Source organism: Pan paniscus, chromosome 11 (assembly GCF_029289425.2).
Source record: "Pan paniscus chromosome 11, NHGRI_mPanPan1-v2.0_pri, whole genome shotgun sequence".
Classification (NCBI taxonomy): Eukaryota; Metazoa; Chordata; class Mammalia; order Primates; family Hominidae; genus Pan; species Pan paniscus.
This window is the reverse complement of record NC_073260.2, coordinates 41,241,067-41,259,697: the sequence shown is the minus strand read 5'-3', so window position 1 is coordinate 41,259,697 and position 18,631 is coordinate 41,241,067. Positions and strand designations below refer to the sequence as shown.

Below are 18,631 nucleotides of genomic sequence, written 5' to 3'. Positions count from 1 at the left end.
AGTGGGGCACCTGACCCAGGGCTCTCTGCCCAACCGCCATACCAAGTTCCTGGTGGTGGTGCACAGGGGGTTTCCCTGGGATCCCCCCAAAATGGGCTGTGAGCAGAAAGGAGGGCACAGGGGCCGGGCTTTGGAAACAGGCTTCAGTACACAGAGAGCATCCCGGAATGCAGACACAGGCAGTATTGAAAAGGAGCTGCTACCCAGAAAGACAAAACCCTAACATCTCAGGGAACCAGGCAGGGGCTGGCCCTGCAGACGCTCACAGAAATAGCAGCCAGAGATGCCCTAGGCTGGAAGCCTGGTGGTGGCACACCCTGGCACCGTGGGCCCATCCAGGAACAACTGGTAACTGAGAACTGTTTAAGTTCCAAAGCTTATGAATGATTTCCACCATTTACATTGTTTTATATTGATATAACCTAGAGAATGTTCCAGGTTACCCTATAGAGGCAGTGCTCTTGCTTGTTTACATGCCAAAGTGCTCTGTGGAAGAGGTGACGAAAGGGTGGCATCCCTGGGTAAGTAAGTGCCTATGAAGAAGTAGCCCAACCAATGGCTTTGCAGCACACAATGTCCCAGTGGGGAAACTGAGGGCCAGAGAGGGGAAGGGACATGTCCAAGGTCACATGGTGATGGGACACCCAGGGCTGGGCCACTGGTCCGTGCCTGACCTCCAGTGGGTCTGCCAGCCAAGGGTGAGGAAGGCTGTGGGGAGGGGAGGTGGCCAAGTCAGGCTTCCTCCTCCACCTCGTCCTCGCTGGCACAGCCCTCGGACACGGCTCTGCGCCGGGATGCCCGCCTCTCCAGGTACTCCGCCTTAAGCTGCTCCAGCTCCCGCAGCTCAGCCTCCAGCCGCTCCCGGTGGACCATGCGCAGCTGCCGCAGCTGTTTCATGCGGAAGGGGTTCATGTCATTGAAGGCGATGTTCATCAGCTTCCTGGGAGGAGGGCACAATCAGCCCAGAGCACGTCACCCCACCTGGCTGGCGTTTACCCGGCTCTCCCAGACAGACATCCCCGCATTCCTTCTGCCTTTGTGGCTGAGCCCTGACCCCCGCCCTCAGGAGGAAACAATGAATAAGATGATTTCCACCCACAGAGATATGTACTGAGGCAGGAGGAAGATCAGAAGAAAGACACCTAACCCAGCAGGGAAGGGCTGGTCAGGGAAGGCTTCTTAGAGGAAGTGACCCACGTGTGAGCTGAGTTTTAAGGAATGAATAAAAGGTGACCAGGCAAAGAAGATAGTGGTGGTGGAAGTGGCAAGGAGGCATTCTAAGTAAAAGAAACTGCAAGAGCAAAAGCCCAGAGGTGGGGTTGTCCTAGGAACTCGTATAATTCTGTTTTCCAGGATCACTGGCCGTGGGTGTTCAGGGTAGGGGAAGGTGGGCAAAAAATGAAACTCCAGGGAGGCCTCAAATGCCATGTTAAGGGGGCAGACATATCACTCAGACAGTCAGACTTCCCCAAAGATTTCTAAGCTATAATATGAGCATCAGCGTCACTTACCAATCTCTACTTGGCAAACATCAGCCTCCCCTCTGCTATGTGTCCTGGGGGTGTGTGAGTGGTGGCAGTGGCAGGGGGTGGGGGTTCCTCACCGGCTGTTGGAGATGGTCTTGGTGAAGAAGCGCAGGTACTGGTAGATTTCCAGGCCATTCTGTAGCCTCAAGATCTCCTTCTCGTTGTACTTGAAAATGGCCAAGGCATAGCGAAACACCACCTGGGGGTAGAGTGGGGGCTCAGGTAGGGCATGGGGGGCCAGGCAGGTCATCCCCGGAGGGAGGGAACCTGACAGACTTGGGCAGTATGGAAGACCCTGGACTGGCTGTGGAAGTTGAGGCCTGGAGGCACAATGTGTGGGGAAGGGCTCCAGGGGGCTGGGGGAGACTGAATACCCCGGCGGGGTGGGGGGCGCGGGGGAAGGGACGCACAGCTTGAAATCTGGGGATTTGGACAGAGTCCTGGCTCTAGCCTGTCTTGTCCCATGACTGTGGGTGAGGCACGGCCCCTGTTGAATCTCATGGAGTTAATCTGTATCTTTACGTGGGGCTTTGGCAAGAACCAGATGAAATGACAGGCCAGACGCAGTGGCTCATGCCAGTAATTCCAGCACTTTGGAAGGCTGACACGGGTGGATCACCTGAGGTCAGGAGTTCGAGACCAGCCTGGCCAACATGATGAAACCCCATCTCTACTAAAAATACAAAAATTAGCTAGGTATGGTGTTGCGTGCCTGTAATCCCAGCTACTCCGGAGGTTGAGGCAGGAGAACTGCTTGAACCTGGGAGGCAGAGGTTGCAGTGAGCGGAGATCGTGCCACTGCACTACAGCCTTGGTGACAGAGCAAGGCTCCATCTCAAAAAAAAAAAAAAAAAAAAGAAAGAAAGAAATGAGAAATCTGTGGGTGCTTTGTAAACTGAGGTGTAAACTAGGGCTGAGTTGGGGGACCTGCCCAAGGTCTCTGGGCAAGGTCAGTACAGAGCTGGGTCTAGACCTGAGCTCTGATCTCTTAATCCAAGGTTTAGTCCAAACAGGAGGAAGAAAAGGAGGGCCCAGGTGACTAGGGGGCGAGGACAGCATAGGGATGTGCCTCTCTGATCATGCTCACACCTCCTCTCCACGGAAAGGAAATCCCCCAACTTCAGAGGCAGAACCACTACTTCTCATACATGCAGAGCACTTTACAGTTGACAATGCTCTCAGGAGACGTTCAACAGCCCTGACAAGTAAGCATTGTCTTCCCATTCTCCAGGGGCAGAGTCAAGACCCAGATGGGTGAAGGGACTTGCTCAGGGGCCCCCTGCCCATCCCCTGGCTGCACCCTACCTTCGTCCCCTCGTACAGGAAGGCATCCCAGACCCGAAGGAGGATGTTGCTAATGAGACTGTCCGCAAAGACCACGAGGAACCAGTTGAAGGTGACGAGGGAGAGATCCACGTGGTGCTGCCCCAGATGGGCCATCAGCCTGGGCAGCTTCTCCGAGAGCAGGTCCTGGAGCACCCGCTGGTCCACCTGGAAGCCAGCGAGAGGGCCTGTCATCTGCAGCCCCAGCGTAGGGCTGCCTCCCTCCCTGCCCAGCCTTCCTACCCAGTCAGTCCACACACAATCCTGAAGCTGCTCTGAGCAGGTCCTTTCCTGCCCAGGAGACACCTCGGGGAGCCAGGGGCCAGTCTAGCTGGGAGTCAGGTACAGCATCATATCACTCTGCTGCTCCTAACATAGGCCAGAGTCCTCTGGACTGGGGCACTGGGCTCTGCAGTGGAGCCGTGTGGGCTGGCACGTTCTCCGCCCGCTCACCTATCTGAATCCCTTGAGCCAAGCAGGAGCTCAGGGGCCAGCTGATCCTGCTGGCAGTTCAGAGACACTGGTCTCATGCCCAGGGGCCTTGGCGAAATGGAAGCTTTGTCTCTAGGCTTATATCAGCTGACACCCACAGCCCCTTCTCTATACCCAATTTGTGCCTGACACCTAAGATGCTAGGCGGATGTCTGGTCCAGGGACAGGTGTGTGTGGGAACGCATAATGTCCTGCCTCGCCGGACATCAAGGAATCTTCTCAAAGCAGGGTGCTCCTGGCGACACTGGCCAGTGACCTCTTCTTGTGACCACTGTCATGCCTCCGTCCTTGTTTCACTGGATGGGTTAACCACTCTCAGCACTGGCTCCAAGACATGGTTCTTTCGTGGTTCTCCTCCTCCCTCTGTGATGACTCCATTTTAGTTTCCCCTTGCTTTTCCTGCAACTGCTCAGTCCTCTCCTCTCACTTACGTCCTCTTCCAGGCATTAGCGTCAGCTGTGGCAAACAGCCAGTAGCTCCCCTCCTCCCTCACCCAGAACCTTGGGTCATCTACCGAGGCCAAGTGTCCAGTTCAAAACCTAAGGTAACTCCCCAAGTCTAAGATGCCACTGACCTACTGAAGGATTTATGGATGAACTGATACAATGCCAGAAATTTACTTCAAGATAAAGCAGGAGGAGCGGATGGGAGTTCAGAAGAAATAACACTGGCTCCCTGGGTTGATAACTGAAGCCAGGTAATGGACACATGGAGGTTCATTATACTATTCCCTCTATTGTTTTGAATGTGGGAAATTTTCCATAATAAAATATGGAAAAAAGGGTCATATAACACACATCAATTTCAGAGATGTTAAGATGTAAAAATTAAATATGTACATTTCCTAACTTGCCTTGCAACTAGGGCAGCCATGAAATAGTTCTGACCAGTAAACTGCAAGTAGAAATTGCTGGGTCAGGGAGCCAGCTCCTGGTGTTCACCTTCTGCTTCTCCTGGCCTAGGCCATGCCCACAGTGCTGGAGGCGATGCAGCCATTTTGTGACCAGGAGGTGATGGGTGTGAGGATGAAGGTCACATGCCAGAGATGGCAGAGCAGGGAGCTAGGAGCCTGAACCCTGCGGTACTGCCTTGTCATTCACTATCTGAGAATAATAATCCCCGATTGAAGCTGTTGTTAGGTTGGGCTTCTCTTCCATGCAGCCAAATGCACTCCCACAGTGCAGAGGGAGAAATGGAAGCCTAAGAGATTCCCAACTTTCCTGAGAGTCACAGGCTTCTAGGAACAGCTCTGGGGCACTGCCCTACATGGCTGCAAAGTCCCCTCCTGGCCCCACTTACCTGGGATGCCGTCAGCGTGTTGCAGTAGTAATCAGCGGGCATGATGGTCTCCACAATGGCCACCAGGCACCAGAAGGCGCTCTCCTCCTCCTCTAGGACCAGCAGGGCAATGGCCGCCAGCCTGGAGTAGTAGGGAAGGCCTGGAGTGATTACAGAAGCCGTGGCCCTGCCAGGCAGCACATGGCAGAGGTGGCTTCCTGGGTTCCAGGGGGAAAGTCCTTCCATGTGAGCATCAGTGCAATCCCACTCCCTAACCAGATTGGTGCTCCTGGCACCTGGGGTGAGATAAACGCTCTTTTGGGGAGGATGACCGGTGATTTCCAGAGCAATAGGGGTCACTTCAGAGCAGGGGCTCTGGAATCAGGCTGCTTGGGTAAATCCTGATCTTGCGGCTTCCTGGGTGACCTTGGGCAAGTTACTGAACCCCTGTAAGCCTCAGTCTCATAATAATCACAGGACTATTTTGAGGATGAACAGAGTTCATTCAGTGCCCCACACAGTGCCTGCCACACAGTGAGCTCTTTATAAATGTTAGCTATCCTCACCTTAGTATTCACAGGCTTTGAGACCTTGGCAAGTACACTAACCTCTCTGGGCCTTGGTTTCATGATCTGCAAAGTGAGATTAACAATATCTATCCCCCCGGGGCCAAGAGGCATCTTGAGACAGACCTACCTTGCCTCGCTCACTGCCTGGCATTTAGGAGGTGCTCAATGCACATAGCTTTTTTTCTCCTTTACTTCCCCTCCCCGCCAAGTTAGCATAAGGCTCTAATGAAATCATGGGTAAGAAACAAACAAAAACCCACAGGGCTGAGCTGGGAAGTCTTCCTGGGATAAGTACTGTTTTCTCTACTTCTCCCATCTTCCCTGGCAGCTCTCATCGCGGGCCAATCCAATAAGGCATTTTCCAAAAATGTCTTCCAGGGACTACTGGTCTCCCAAGATGCTAGGTGAACACAAGGTTCTATATTCAAAGATATCTGGGGAATGCTGCCCATTCTAGCCCCTGAGAGGCTTATGACACACACTGTCTTAGTAAAGCCTCTGAGAAGTCCTGTGGTGACAAAACGCTGTGTGGCTGACTCTAACCCAGGGTCACCCAGGGGGTCCACAGAGCCCCTGTTGTCCATTGCACCCATGGGGGCCTAGTAGAATGAATGTTCCTCAGAGGACCCTGGGGAGATGTCGCATTAGAAAGCCTCTGACTCTCTGGTCATAACGAGCATTTAAGGAACACATTCCCTCATCCAGATATTTATGCTTCTTTGGGTTCTCTCTAGATTGGATTCATGACCTCCACCTTCTTTTGAGGCTCACAACTCTTAGAAACATGGTTGAATCTCAAAAGAAAAAAGAAATATCCCTTCTCTTTCCCCAGTAGATTGGGAAGGAATTTCTCCCAAATTTGGTTCAGATATTTGTACGAAACCTTCCTAAGTCGAAGCTTAGTGGATGAAGAGAACAGTCACAGGTCTCCTGGGAAATAGGAAGCTCCGTTCTCTCAGAGCTGGTGGACAGGGACCTCCATAGGTCACTGAGTTCAAGGATAGCAAACGTGAGATACACTGGCCTCTATTCTTTTTGTCTGTGTCCAGGGCAGACATAACTAACTGATCATGGCAGCATTCCCTTTGTCTAAGCCCATGGTAGACATAAGTAATTGATCACAGTACTCTTTCCCACTGAGTCTGAAGGCTGCCTCAGAAACTCTCTCAGGACAGGGCTCCAGGTAGCTGCTTCCTACTGGTCATCTCTGGTCTAAACAAACTCCTTATTGCAGTGGTGGAAAAACCAAGGCTTAGAAAGCAGAAGTCACCTGCTCAACATTACATAGTCAGTTGGTGGCAGAGTGGAAATAGAACCCAGGGCTCCCAAAGTCTAGCCCAGTGCTCTCTCCACTCTATCCCACCCTGTTCCCCCTGAGCCTCAGAATGGCCTCAGTCTAGGGAGTTAGCTGCCAGCATTGGTTTAGACTTCAGCACATGTTAAAAACTCAGTTATCTGAGGCTGGTTGCTAGGGCTTACTAACTGCTCAGGTGTATGGCTGAATTCGAACCTAAGGCATTTAGGGCCCAGGTAGGCTTGCAAAGAAAGGAGTGTGTTGATGGGGGAAAAAACAAACCACTTTTAAAGCACTGTACTTATTTTCATAGGTTTAAAACATTTGCTCTAAATTAGCATTAGACCATCACTAAACAAGCTGGATTTGTTGCCTTAGAGGCAGGGTCTGTCATCTTGAGACATCAAACATGCAGTTCCTTTTCTTTTCTTTTCTTTTTTTGAGACAGAGACTCACTCTGTTGCCCAGGCTAGAGTGCAGTGGCATGATCATGGCTCACTGCAACCTCTGCCTCCTTATCACCTCAGCCTCCCGAGTAGCTAGAACTACAGGCATGTGCCACCACACTTGGCTAGGTTGTTAGGTTGTTTCTTGTTTTTCGTTTTTTTTATTTTTTGTATTTTTTGACAGGGCTTTGCCATGTTGTCCAGGCTGTCTCAGACTCCTGGGCTCAAGGGATCCACCCACCTCGGCCCCTCAAAATGCGGGAATTACAGGCGTGAGCCACGGCGCCGGGCCCACACATGCAGTTCTAATGGCTACCACTAGATGGCAAAGAAGACGTATCAGGGACCTGCAGGCTTGGGTTTAGAGCCTCCAAAAGAATACGTTGCACTTGCCACATTTGAACAGGCTTTCTATTATAAGTAACTTTCTCTTTTTTTGAGATGGAGTCTTGCTCTGTCACCAGGCTGGAGTGCAGTGGTGCGATCTCGGCTCACTGCAACCTCTGCCTCCCTGGTTCAAGTGATTCTCCTGCCTCAGCCTCCTGAGGCAGCTAATTGTTGTATTTTTAGTAGAGACAAGGTTTCACCATGTTGGCCAGGATGGTCTCGATCTTTTGACCTCGTGATCCGCCCGCCTCAGCCTCCCAAAGTGCTGGGATTACAGGCGTGAGCCACCGTGCCTGGCCTATTACAAGTAACTTTCTGTTTTAAGCAGTAAATATTTACATGAATACCAATTATCTGCACTTGCATATCAAATTTAAGTAAAAATGCTATTCAGAGAAAGATATTTTAGAAAACCTGTCTGGGGACCTTCCGCCTCTCTTGGCCTCAGTTGTCCCTTCTGCGCCTCTCTGTGGCCTGTGTGCTGCCTCCTTCCACACAGGGAGAAGCTTCTCTCCTCCTATGAGGCTTATCTCAAGTGCCCCTCCTGCCATAGGATTTTTCTCTGCCCCTTCAGCACAGGTTGAACTCCAAAAGCAGGTCTCGAGAAGGTTACATCTACATAGGAGAAAGGTTTCTGGGAGGCCTCAGCACAGCCTCTGACTACTGCTATTTGGAGAGAGAGCAGGTTGTAGAAAGGACTGGGTTTGGGGGCTGGGGGCGGGGGGCCAGGGTGAGCAGTTGGCTGGGTCAGCATTTGTGGTGAGACAACGGGCAGGTTCCTCAGCCTCTCAGACCCTCTCATGTCTCATCTGGGCATGGTGGCGCCAGTGAAGGTTTTTGTGAGGATTAGATGCCATCAGGTGTTAAACACCTGGCATCCAAGAGGCCCCCATTATGCTTTACTTCCTACCTGGCCTTTGTGTGAAATGCAAAAATTATTATTCATTCTGATCTCATAGCTTCCAGCTCCCTTCACAGCTATTCTTAGAAGAGGCTTTGCAGGTTTTGTTTCTTCTGGATTTTAACATGTTCAAACAAATGAGAAGTACGGGGGCTTTTGTCAGACTGTTGAATGAATGAAATTTCTACAGACCTGACCTGTGGCAGACATTTAGTGTGGCATGAAATCTGAACATATTTTCCAAGGAGGCTTCGACTGAGAGGCATTACTGTTGGAGTTTAACTCTTAATTCCCAGGAATTGTACATATACATGCTCAATTTCACCCAATTTTAGGCTGGAAATAGAGTATGAAAAATATCTACCTTTGGGAACCACTCAAATTTGAGTAAGGACACTGAATGTTGATTCTGTGTTAAATAAATGTCACACACCACCTATTCTAAAAAAAAGCAGCATGGCTTATGTAAATTTTGCTTAGGTATATGTGTGTTTAAATTAAATCGAGTGAAAACTTGCTTTGGGAAAATATTTGCAACTATGCAGCTTCTACTGAAATAGCTGGGGCTGGAGCGGGGGGATGACAGTCCCTCACAGTCTTGGAGGGGAGATAGCCCTGTGAACCAGGTGACCTCATCCCCTAACCCCAGTCCCTCCCTGCGTCCCCTACCAATTGGACCAGAAGTGGAAATTATTCCTGGCTGGGCCAATCAGATTCTTTCTTTGGGGAATTTAGAACCGGAACATGAGGGGTGGGGTGGGAAGACTCACTGAAAGGCTCAAGACTCAGGGGCTGAGGTCTCCATTCTAACAGCTTCGATGGTCCCTAAATGTCCAATGAATGAATGGACAGAGGCTGGTCTGCTGAGAGAGAAGGAAGCAGACACGCAGAATGAAGAGAGGCCAGAGGCCGTGCAGCTGCAGAGGGCAGCAGAGCAGTACCTTGGTGCTATACGAGCTCAGGTCATGGCATCCCAGGACTGTGGCATAAAGGCTGCCCCGTGGGGTTGTGCAGGGGTGCAGCCCTGCTGCAGACAGCAGCTGCCTTGGCTTCCAATGACCATCTGGTCCTCAGCTGTGTTTTCTTTTCCTGGCTTCTGTGAACTCCCCTTGTAACATTTAGAAAGTCTCTTCCCCGGGTCTTCTGCATGGGTTTCACTGAAAGCGAATGATTCCTGATCCAGAGAGTCCTGCCATATGTGAGTGGGGCCTTACCCTGTAGATTCCAGCAGGCCAAAGTTTGAGAGGCCATGTAAGTTGTACGTCCCCAAGCACAAATCAAAGGAGAGAGCAGGGACGAGGGGCCTGGAGCTCTGAGCTCTGGCCCATCTCTGTCTTGAACATGTCCTCTCACCAGCCTGTGGGTGGGGAACCTAGGCTCATGTCTCCAGGTTTGGGAGGCTCCAAAGAGAGACAGCAGTGTTCTAAAACAACGGTCCCCAACCTTTTTGGCACTAGGGACCGGTTTCATGAAAGACAATTTTTCCATGGACTGGGGTAGGGGAGGGGTGGCTTTGAAACTGCTCCACCTCAGATCATCAGGCATTAGATTCTCATAAGGAACACGTAACCTAGATCCCTCACATGTAGAGTTCACAATAGGGTTCACGCTCCTGTGAGAATCTAATGCTGCCGCTGATCTGACAGGAGGCAGAGCTCAGGTGGTAATGCTCTCTCGCCCACTGCTCACCTCCTGCTGTGCGGCCCCGTTAACAGGCCACAGATGGCTGCCTGTCCACGGTCTGAGGGTTGGGGACCTGCGCTCCAAAAGGTAAAGATCACACCTTCACTGGGCTTTGGTGGCTTACCTGTTCAGGCCCTGGCAGTAGCCGATGGTGGGGTTCTGCCAGGAGAAGGCCAGCAGCACCCGGCGGAGCTTGTCGGGGAAGCTGGAGGTGGGGCAGGTGAAGTGTTTGTTGTTGGGGAAGGTCCGGTTCAGGTCCAGCTCAATCTGGCGGGCAGCAGGGTGCTCGCGGGCCTGGCCCCGGCTCAGCAGTTCCTGGTAGCAGCCTGGAGTGTGCAGGTGCTGGACACGGAGGTGGACCAGCCACCTCCAGACACGAGGCCGGTGTTCACGGGGTACTCCTGCCCGCAGTAGCTGCTTGAGCTCGGCTGAGGGCACAAGATCGCCCAGGGCAGCCCAGCGCTCCCTCAGCGGCCGATCCACAGCCTCGAGGCCCAGCAGGTGGTGGGATCGTGACTCCAACGCCTGGATCTTGGCCAGCAGCTTCAGGTCTTCCACCTCATAGTCGGGCACCGTCAGGAAGCCGTACTCATCATACTTACTGCCAGCAAAAGTGCACGTTAGCAACACCTTGCAGAGCCCTTCCCTAGATAAGGGGTGGTGGTGACAGGGAGGACCCCAGGCCAGGTTCCTGCCCTGCCTTCACTGAGGGTTAACCACACAGCTCTGGGCAGGTCACTTCAGTTCTCCCAACCTCAGGTTGCGAATCTGTATAATGCATATAGGAATCCCTGCTCTGCCTCCTAAAGACCCAACGAGATCCTCTGTTGTAAGATGCTGGGGGCCTAGATAGTGCCTGGTACACAGTAAATGCCCAAGAGATATTTACTAATTCTATGCAAATATAAAGGACCCTCTTATTACTCCATGCAGCCTTAGGCCCAAGGAGTCCTGCAGTGTGCATACAGAACCCCACTTACCACAGCCGGTAAGCGCAGGGGTGGACGGGGAACAGACAGCACCAATGACAGACAGGTGGGACAGCTGGGGACCCATTCCAGAAGGCCTTTGATTTATTCAATGTTGACTCACCTCCACTCTGTGCCCGGCCTGCACTATCTCATTTAATCCTAATGATCCTGCAAAGCAGGTGTGTTTGCCCAAATCTTTTCTTTTTTTTTCCTTCCTTCCTTCCTTCTTTCCTTTCCTTCCTTCCTTTCCTTTCTTCCTTCCTTCCTTCCTTCCTTTCTTTTTCTTTCTTTCTTTCCCTCCCTTCCCCCCTTCCTTTCTTTTCTTTTCTTTTCAGGGCCTCACTCTGTTGCCCAGGCTGGAGTGCAGTGCTGCAATCTCAGCTCATTGCAGCTTCTACCTTCTGGGCTCAAGTGATCCTCCCACCTCAGCCTCCCGAGTAGCTGGGACTACAGGCGTGCACCACCACTCTTTTTTTTTTTTTTTTTTTTTTTTTTGTAGAGACAGGATTCCAATATATTGCCCAGGCTGGGCTCAAACTCCTGGCCTCAAGCAATCTGCCCATCTCAGCCTCCCAAAGTGCTGGAATTACAGGCGTGAGCCACTGTGCCCAGCTCTTTGCACATATCTTATGGAGGCTGAGTACGAGGCTCAGAAAGGTAAAGGGAATTGTCACACGGTGAGAGGGCCAGGGCTGGCTCCAATGCTCGAGCTCCTGCCACTGGACTACTCAGCCTCCAGGGGCCTTCGAGCATAGCCACCCTCCTTTCTGTTATATTTAACTGCCCACGTCCACTGTGCTCAGCAAGGGCTTGGTGCAGAGGAGATGGCCTGCTTGTCTCCCCTCGTCCCCTCTCTGACAGGCACATCTGGGAGGCAGCCACATTTAGGAGGCAGCCTAGATAAAAGGAAAGCATGGGGCTCTGGAGGCAGCCTAGATAAATGGAAAGCATGGGGCTCTGGAGGCAGCCTGTGCCGCAAATGTACTATAGGGCCATGGCAGGGGGCTGCCTCCTCTAAGCGTGAACCATCTCAGCTGCAGCCGCACACTAATGCATGTGAATGAAGATCAGAGGAGGTAGTGCTGTGTAGGACTTGTACATGGTTGGCAGGACCTGGCAGCAAGGCAGCTGGGGAGGAGCCGCCAGCTCACATAGACCAGCCCTTCCTGGGCCGCCAGGCTCACCTGATGGGGCTCAGCTCGATGCTGTCAGATGAGGCCTCCCCAGCTTCCCACTGCAGCGCCTCCTGGACAAGCTGCCTCAGCAGCTCTGAGCACTCGCTGGCTTCGTCCCCCAGGGCCTCCTGCAGCCTTCTCAGACCGGCCAGGTACTTGCTTTCCACCTGGCAGTTTCTGGCTTGGAGGTAGGCGCACTGCAAACAGGGAAAGGCTGGTCAGGCTACCGGCTGGGAGCTGGGCCGCCCCAGAGGCCTGAGGCCTGAACAGCTTTAGGCAGCACAGCCCTTCCAGCTCTCATCTGCCCCACTCCCAACTCCCAGACCCTCGTATAAGGGAAAGGAGATGGGCCCTGAGGCCAGTGGTTTACAGCAAGGCAGGCAAGAGAGGCCCAGGCCCAGGTTGGAGCTGGTTCAGAAGAAAGAGGAGAGGGGTGTGCAGAGACAGCACAGGCTCTTACACAGCTTACAGTCCCATCCTGGTTTAGCCACTGCTAGCTGGGTGGTCTGTGGCAAGTTACTTAACCTTTCTGTGCCTTAACTTCTTCATCTGTAAAATGAGGATCATACAGAGTCTGCCTCAGGATTTGGGTGAGGATCAGATGAGCGGATGTGTATAAAGCCCTTCCCAGGGTGCCTGGCACAGAGCAAGCTCTGCAGGTGGTATGACTGAACAGCGCCCAGGGGATGGACACTGCCCTCATGCCCTCTGCTGCTGCCACCTAGGCTCTTTCTGTTCCTCCAACACACACCCCTCCCACTTCACAGCCCTCCTGCACCCTCTTCCCTTGCTTGGGACACTCCCCACAACCCTACCTCGCCTTGAACTTTTGTGTTTACATTTATACAAGCTGGGTGGTGCTAGGCAAGTCAGGCAAGTTCCTTGTTTTCCATTTTTGTGAGATGGGGACAGTGAAAGTCCACTCATAGCACTGCCATGATCTCTGGGCCACCCCGAATCCTATCTCATCCTGGGGTGGCAGCAGGGGAACAATTCTGTTGCACCCTTGCCCGGTCGCCACCTCCAAACACTTGCCGGGCACCAGCTCCAAGCCATCCTCTGTGCCTGTTCTTCTACCTATCCCACCTGGTGCCCACCTCTGTTGCCTGGGCTGCTTCCTGAGTCCCATCGTTAACACCTGTTTCAGGGATTCCTTTTTTTTTTTTTTTCCTGAGAGAGTCTCGCTCTGTCACCCAAGCTGCAGTGCAGTGGCATGATCTTGGCTCAGTGCAACCTCTACCTCTGGGGTTCAAATGATTCTCGTGCCTCAGCCTCCTGAGTAGCTGGGATTACAGGTGTGCACCACCACGCCCAGCTAATTTTTGTATTTTTGGTAGAGGCGGGGCTTCACCATGTTGCCCAGGCTGGTCTTGAACTCTGGCCCCAAGGGATCCACCTGCCTCGGCCTCCCAAAGTGCTGGGATTACAGGCCTGTGCCACCGCACCTGGCCCCTTCTCAGGGATTTCTGCTGCTGATTCCAAACAATCTCCCTACTTCCAGGCCCACCTTCTCAAGCCCACCCTCCTGAGCAGTCACAGCAGTCTTCTTGGAACAGGAACAGAAGTCTGATTGAGGACTTCTCCACTCAGAATCCTTCAGCTCCCCAGTTTCCTTGGAGTAAACTCCAAACTCCTCAACTCCAGCCTCATGTCTCACTCTCCCTAGTCCTGCCCCTCACCTCTCAGACCACACGTCTTTACTATGCTGTCTCTTTTCCTGGAAGGTCCTTCTCCACTACTTGCCTGGATAACATTAACTCATCCTTAGGACTCAATTCAGAAGGTACCTCCTCCAGGAAGCCCTCCCTGACTTTCCTTCCTCCCTTTGGGCCCCCAAGAATCCCACAAGCCCAAGTGCATCTTTTTTTTTTTTTTGAGACAGAGTCTTGCTCTGTTGCCCAGGCTGGAGTGCAGTGGCGCGATCTCGGCTCACTGCAAGCTCCGCCTCCCAGGTTCACGCCATTCTCCTGCCTCAGCCTCCCGGGTGGCCGGGACTGCAGGCGCCCACCACCATGCCCGGCTAATTTTTTTTTGTATATTTAGTAGAGATGGGGTTTCACCGTGTTGGCCAGGATGGTCTCAATCTCCTGACCTTGTGATCCGCCTGCCTCGGCCTCCTAAAGTGCTGGGATTACAGGTGTGAGCCACCACGCCTGGCCCCAAGTACATCTTGATTGTGTTACACTCCCTCACTAGTCTATACCCTCCTTGTAGGCAGGAACCAGCCTTATTGGTCTTGATGTCCCTACCCCACAGCTACTCAGTGAACGCTGCTGAACAAATGACTCAATCCCCAGACCACAGGGGTCTGGAGAAGAACCTGATATGGGCCCTGCTCACAAGGGGTCAGTTCAGAGGGAGAGGGGCAGACAGGAAATGAGGAAAGTGAGACGGAGTGGGCAGCATGGGGACCAGCAGAGGGGCCAGGGATGGAGACGGCTGGAATAGGGCCCCACCCCGCACCTTCGTCAGAAGGGCCTTCTCCTTCTCAGCCACCTTTCTCCAGATCTTTGTGACCTGGTGGATCTCGGAGTTGAGGAAGCAGTTCTGTGTCCGGTAAGCTTCCATGTCATCCTGGAGAAGAGAGCAAAATATGTTATCAGTTGGACATAAACATCTCCCTGGTCCTGGGGAGTCACACCCTCAAATGAGCCCCCAAAGCTTCTTTTCCTTAGAAATTTCCAATAATGGCAACAGAAGAGGAAGTCTGAAAGAAAAATAAAATACTCATAGCACCCTTCTCTATTCCTGATGTCAGCATGATGTGGTAAAGGGACCAGTAGGTCTGAATTTAAGTCCTGGCTGATGTTCTGGCTGGAGGCCTCAGGCAGGCCACTGAACCACTCTGACCCTCTGTTTCCTCATCTGTAAAAGGGGCAAATACCAACTAACCTACTGGGCAGTTGGGAGACTAAGTGAGATAATGTGTGACAACACTAAGTACAGGGACCAAAACATAGCAAGTGCTCAAGTAGTGTTTGTTTTTAAAATCAACATATTTTATCATATATTTACAATCATACTGTAAAATTAACTCAGTGTCACTTTGTAAAACCTTTCAATGTTGCTACATAAGCTTCCCAGTGATCATTTTTAACCTCTGGTGATGATTCTATTGGGTGAATTTACCAGAACTTACTCATAATCCTTTTCCTGTCATTTTTTAATTTGAACCTGGGGTGTTTGCAGTTGGTTTTTGATTATGAATAATGCTGTGATGAACATCTCTGAGTTTTTCTTTTGCAAGTTGCCCATCCGGTGGAGGGAATGAGCTCCCTGCTGCTGGGGCATACAAGGAGAAGCCAGACAAGCACTGGGAAGGTTCAAGCAAGGACCTGAGCCTCAGAGAAGGATCAGCTATAGCAGTGGCTCTCAATTCTGCTGGGATGGACATTACAGAAGCCGTTCAGTCACGTAACACATTCTTAGAGCTATACCTCACAATTCCAGGGTATTTACTGGCTGAAACTCAGGCCCTTTCTCTCCCATTGATGTATGGGCTGGAGGTGAGTGCAAGCGATGCTGCAGCAAGGATGACTCCGACATGGCCAGGTTGATTTGGAAATGAAGAACATCGCATGTGCAAGCGATGCTGCAGCAAGGATGACTCCGACGTGGCCAGATTGATTTGGAAATGAAGAACATCACATGTGCAAGCGATGCTGCAGCAAGGATGACTCCGACGTGGCCAGGTTGATTTGGAAATGAAGAACATCACATGTGCAAGCGATGCTGCAGCAAGGATGACTCCGACGTGGCCAGATTGATTTGGAAATGAAGAACATCACATGTGCAAGTGATGCTGCAGCAAGGATGACTCCGACGTGGCCAGGTTGATTTAGAAATGAAGAACATCACATGTGCAAGCGATGCTGCAGCAAGGATGACTCCGACGTGGCCAGGTTGATTTGGAAATGAAGAACATCACATGTGCAAGCGATGCTGCAGCAAGGATGACTCCAACATGGCCAGATTGATTTGGAAATGAAGAACATCACATGTAGTTTGGGGCACATCCTCATCAGGGTCACATGTGCACAGCCCACAGGTGGTCCTGGCCCTCCCTGGGTGGGTCTTCACTCTGGCCAAGATGATCTCCAAGGTCTCCCCAGGCTGGAAGCTCCGATGCATGCCCAGGGGCTGCTGCCCTCCGCCCAGAGCCTGACACACTAGAAGGGCCTCTGCTCCCAGGGGAGGGAACAAATGCCCCCCGGTGACTTTATCACATCACCCCTCACCACTCCACTGGGGCTCTCTGTGGTGCCCCAACCCAGGCCACCCCTGCTTTCATCTCCATCGCTGTGCCAAGGCTGAAAGGCTGTGCATCCACTCAGCTTGCTCTCTGCCTTCTGGCTGGACCCAGGCAGTTCCAACCCCTGGTGCCACCCTCCTCCCCTATCCAATCCTGTCCCTGACCTAGATAAAAAACCAGCTTCACTGCCTCTCAAAAATGCTGCTGTGTGTGCCAGCCACTCTGCTGGCAAGTTTCTGCCTGCTTCTTCTCCACAGTCCCCATATCCTATCCTTACGTGGCAAGAAGTGAAAATCTTGTTTGTGGCACAGGGACCAGTCTCCCATGAGCATCAGGCCTTTCCTGGACCACTCCCCACTCTCTCTGGAGTCTAACACTTTACTGTCTGGAGATATAGAAACTTATGAATACAGAGGCTGTGCAGGCTTCCGGCATCACCCCCATCACCAACACCACGCAGCATATATTCTCTCACTTCATCCTCCTAGCAACCCTAGAAGGGATGTTCTTTTATTATTCCTGTGACACAGATGAGGCCTCAGAGGCTCTGAAAGGGTAGGCAACTTGCCTAAGGCACAGCCAGTATAAGGCAGATGTGACCAAACCCAGGTCTGTCTGATTCTTATTGTTTGTTTGTCTTGCTCTGTCGCCCAAGCTGGAGTACAGTGGCGTGATCATAGCTCATGGCAGCCTCGACCTCCTGGGCTCAAGCAATCCTCCCACCTCAGCCTGTCAAGTAGCTGGGACTATAGGCAGGCACCACCACGCCTAGCTAATTTTTTGATTTTGTAGAGGCGAGGTCTCACTATGTTTCCCAGGCTGTTTTCAAACTCCTGGCCTCAAGCAATCCTTCCACCTCGGCCTCCTAAAATGTTAGGATTACAGGCATGAGCCACTGTGCCCGGCCAGGACTGTCTCATTCTAAAGCCCTAATCACCAAACTTCCTGCCAGGCACCATCTGAGCTCCCCACCAGCTGGAATCCACCTGGATGCCCACACTCTAGTCCCTACCCTCCAAGCGTTGTCCTTTGGTGTCTCCTGGCTACACGCATGCAGGCTTATGTGACCTCTCCTACCCATCAGACAGTATAACAACACATCAAAGACGCTGGCATTGGCCATGTACCGGCACCGCCTGGTGGTCAGTGGCATGAATGCTGCGGGCACGCTGTCTGGGTGGAAATTCTATCTTGACCACTGAGCCCCTGGACAAGTTACTTAACCTCATCCTCTCATCTGGAAAATGAGGATAATAACAGTACTACCTCATGTGGCTGGGAGAGGATTCAGTGAGTTAATATGTGCAAAAGGCTCAGAATGGTGCCTGGCATGTGGCAAGTGCAACGTGAGCATGAGCATTGTCTCCCTCACTGAGTTTGCATGACAGCTCGAGAGCTACTATTCCCCACCCTGCACCCACCCCCTCAGTCGGCTCACAGAGTTCCGAATCCAATGCCCGGGAAAATACAACAAGCCCCTCACAAGGGAGGAAAGGACCTACCATGACCTGACCCATCTCCCTCACATCCACAAGGCTGTGGGATAAATATTAAAGTGCCCTAATTCCCATTTAACAGATGAGGAAACACACACAGAGAAAGTAAGTTCCCCTTGTCACGAAAGAGAGCCAGGATCCAAACCCAGGTGTGTTCAGCCCATGGCAGGTGCTCAGCAGACACTGCGTAGAGAAAGCAGACCCAGCTCTGGCGCTGGCCACTGCTCCACACCACTGGGTCTCCCTCCTTGATATCACCCCTTCCTCCTCCCAGGCCTAGATGTGCTCATGGATATTTATTTATTTTTCTTTCTTTTTTTATTTTTAGAGACAGGGTCTCACTTTGTCACCCAGGCTGGAATGCAATGGCATGATCATAGCTCACTGCACTCTTGACCTCCTGGGCTCAAGTGATCCTCCTGTCTCAGGCCCCTGAGTAGTTGGGACTATAAGTGTGTGCCACTACACCCAGCTAATTAATTTTTAATTTTTTAAAAAGGTCTCATTATGTTGCCCAGGCTGGTCTCAAACTCCTGGCCTCATGCAATCCTCCGACCGTGGCCTCTCAAAGCACTGGATTGCGAGCCACCATGCTTGGCTACACACTGTTATTTCTAAGGCTTTGGAAAGAAGGCTTTTGCCACATAAGATACCCTGCTTCCAGCCCCAGGGAAGGCACAGACATGCCGGACAGGGAGGCAGAGTGAGCACAGCCTGGAACAGCAGTGGCAGTGGGTGGCGTCAGGCAGTACCTCCCCCTCCAGCTCGATGCCCTACCTTGAGTGCTCGTCTTGGCTCAGAACTGTAGGGAGGAAAAAGAGAAACCTCAGAAAAGAGA

The 18,631-nt window shown here is 52.0% G+C and overlaps 1 protein-coding gene across 6 annotated transcripts in view; it reads right to left on the bottom strand.

Annotated features, from left to right (window-relative positions):
- Positions 1-384: 384 nt before the first annotated feature.
- TBC1D2 (TBC1 domain family member 2) overlaps positions 385-18,631 on the bottom strand; it is a 58,879-nt gene continuing 40,632 nt past the window's right edge. The window contains exons 2-9 of one of the 6 annotated variants that reach the window (XM_034967855.4): positions 18,571-18,595; positions 14,509-14,619; positions 12,055-12,242; positions 10,024-10,500; positions 4,641-4,761; positions 2,832-3,017; positions 1,604-1,725; positions 385-940 (exon numbers count right to left, since the gene is read on the bottom strand). In XM_034967855.4, coding sequence (XP_034823746.2) covers positions 733-940; positions 1,604-1,725; positions 2,832-3,017; positions 4,641-4,761; positions 10,024-10,500; positions 12,055-12,242; positions 14,509-14,613 — 1,407 coding nt within the window. In that variant the 5' untranslated portion in view covers positions 14,614-14,619; positions 18,571-18,595 and the 3' untranslated portion in view covers positions 385-732. Of the gene's footprint in view, positions 941-1,511; positions 1,726-2,831; positions 3,018-4,640; positions 4,762-10,023; positions 10,501-12,054; positions 12,243-14,508; positions 18,596-18,631 lie in introns of those variants that run through there. The other 5 variants (XM_063593953.1, XM_034967853.4, XM_003820623.6 and 2 more) reach the window with 5 other exon arrangements.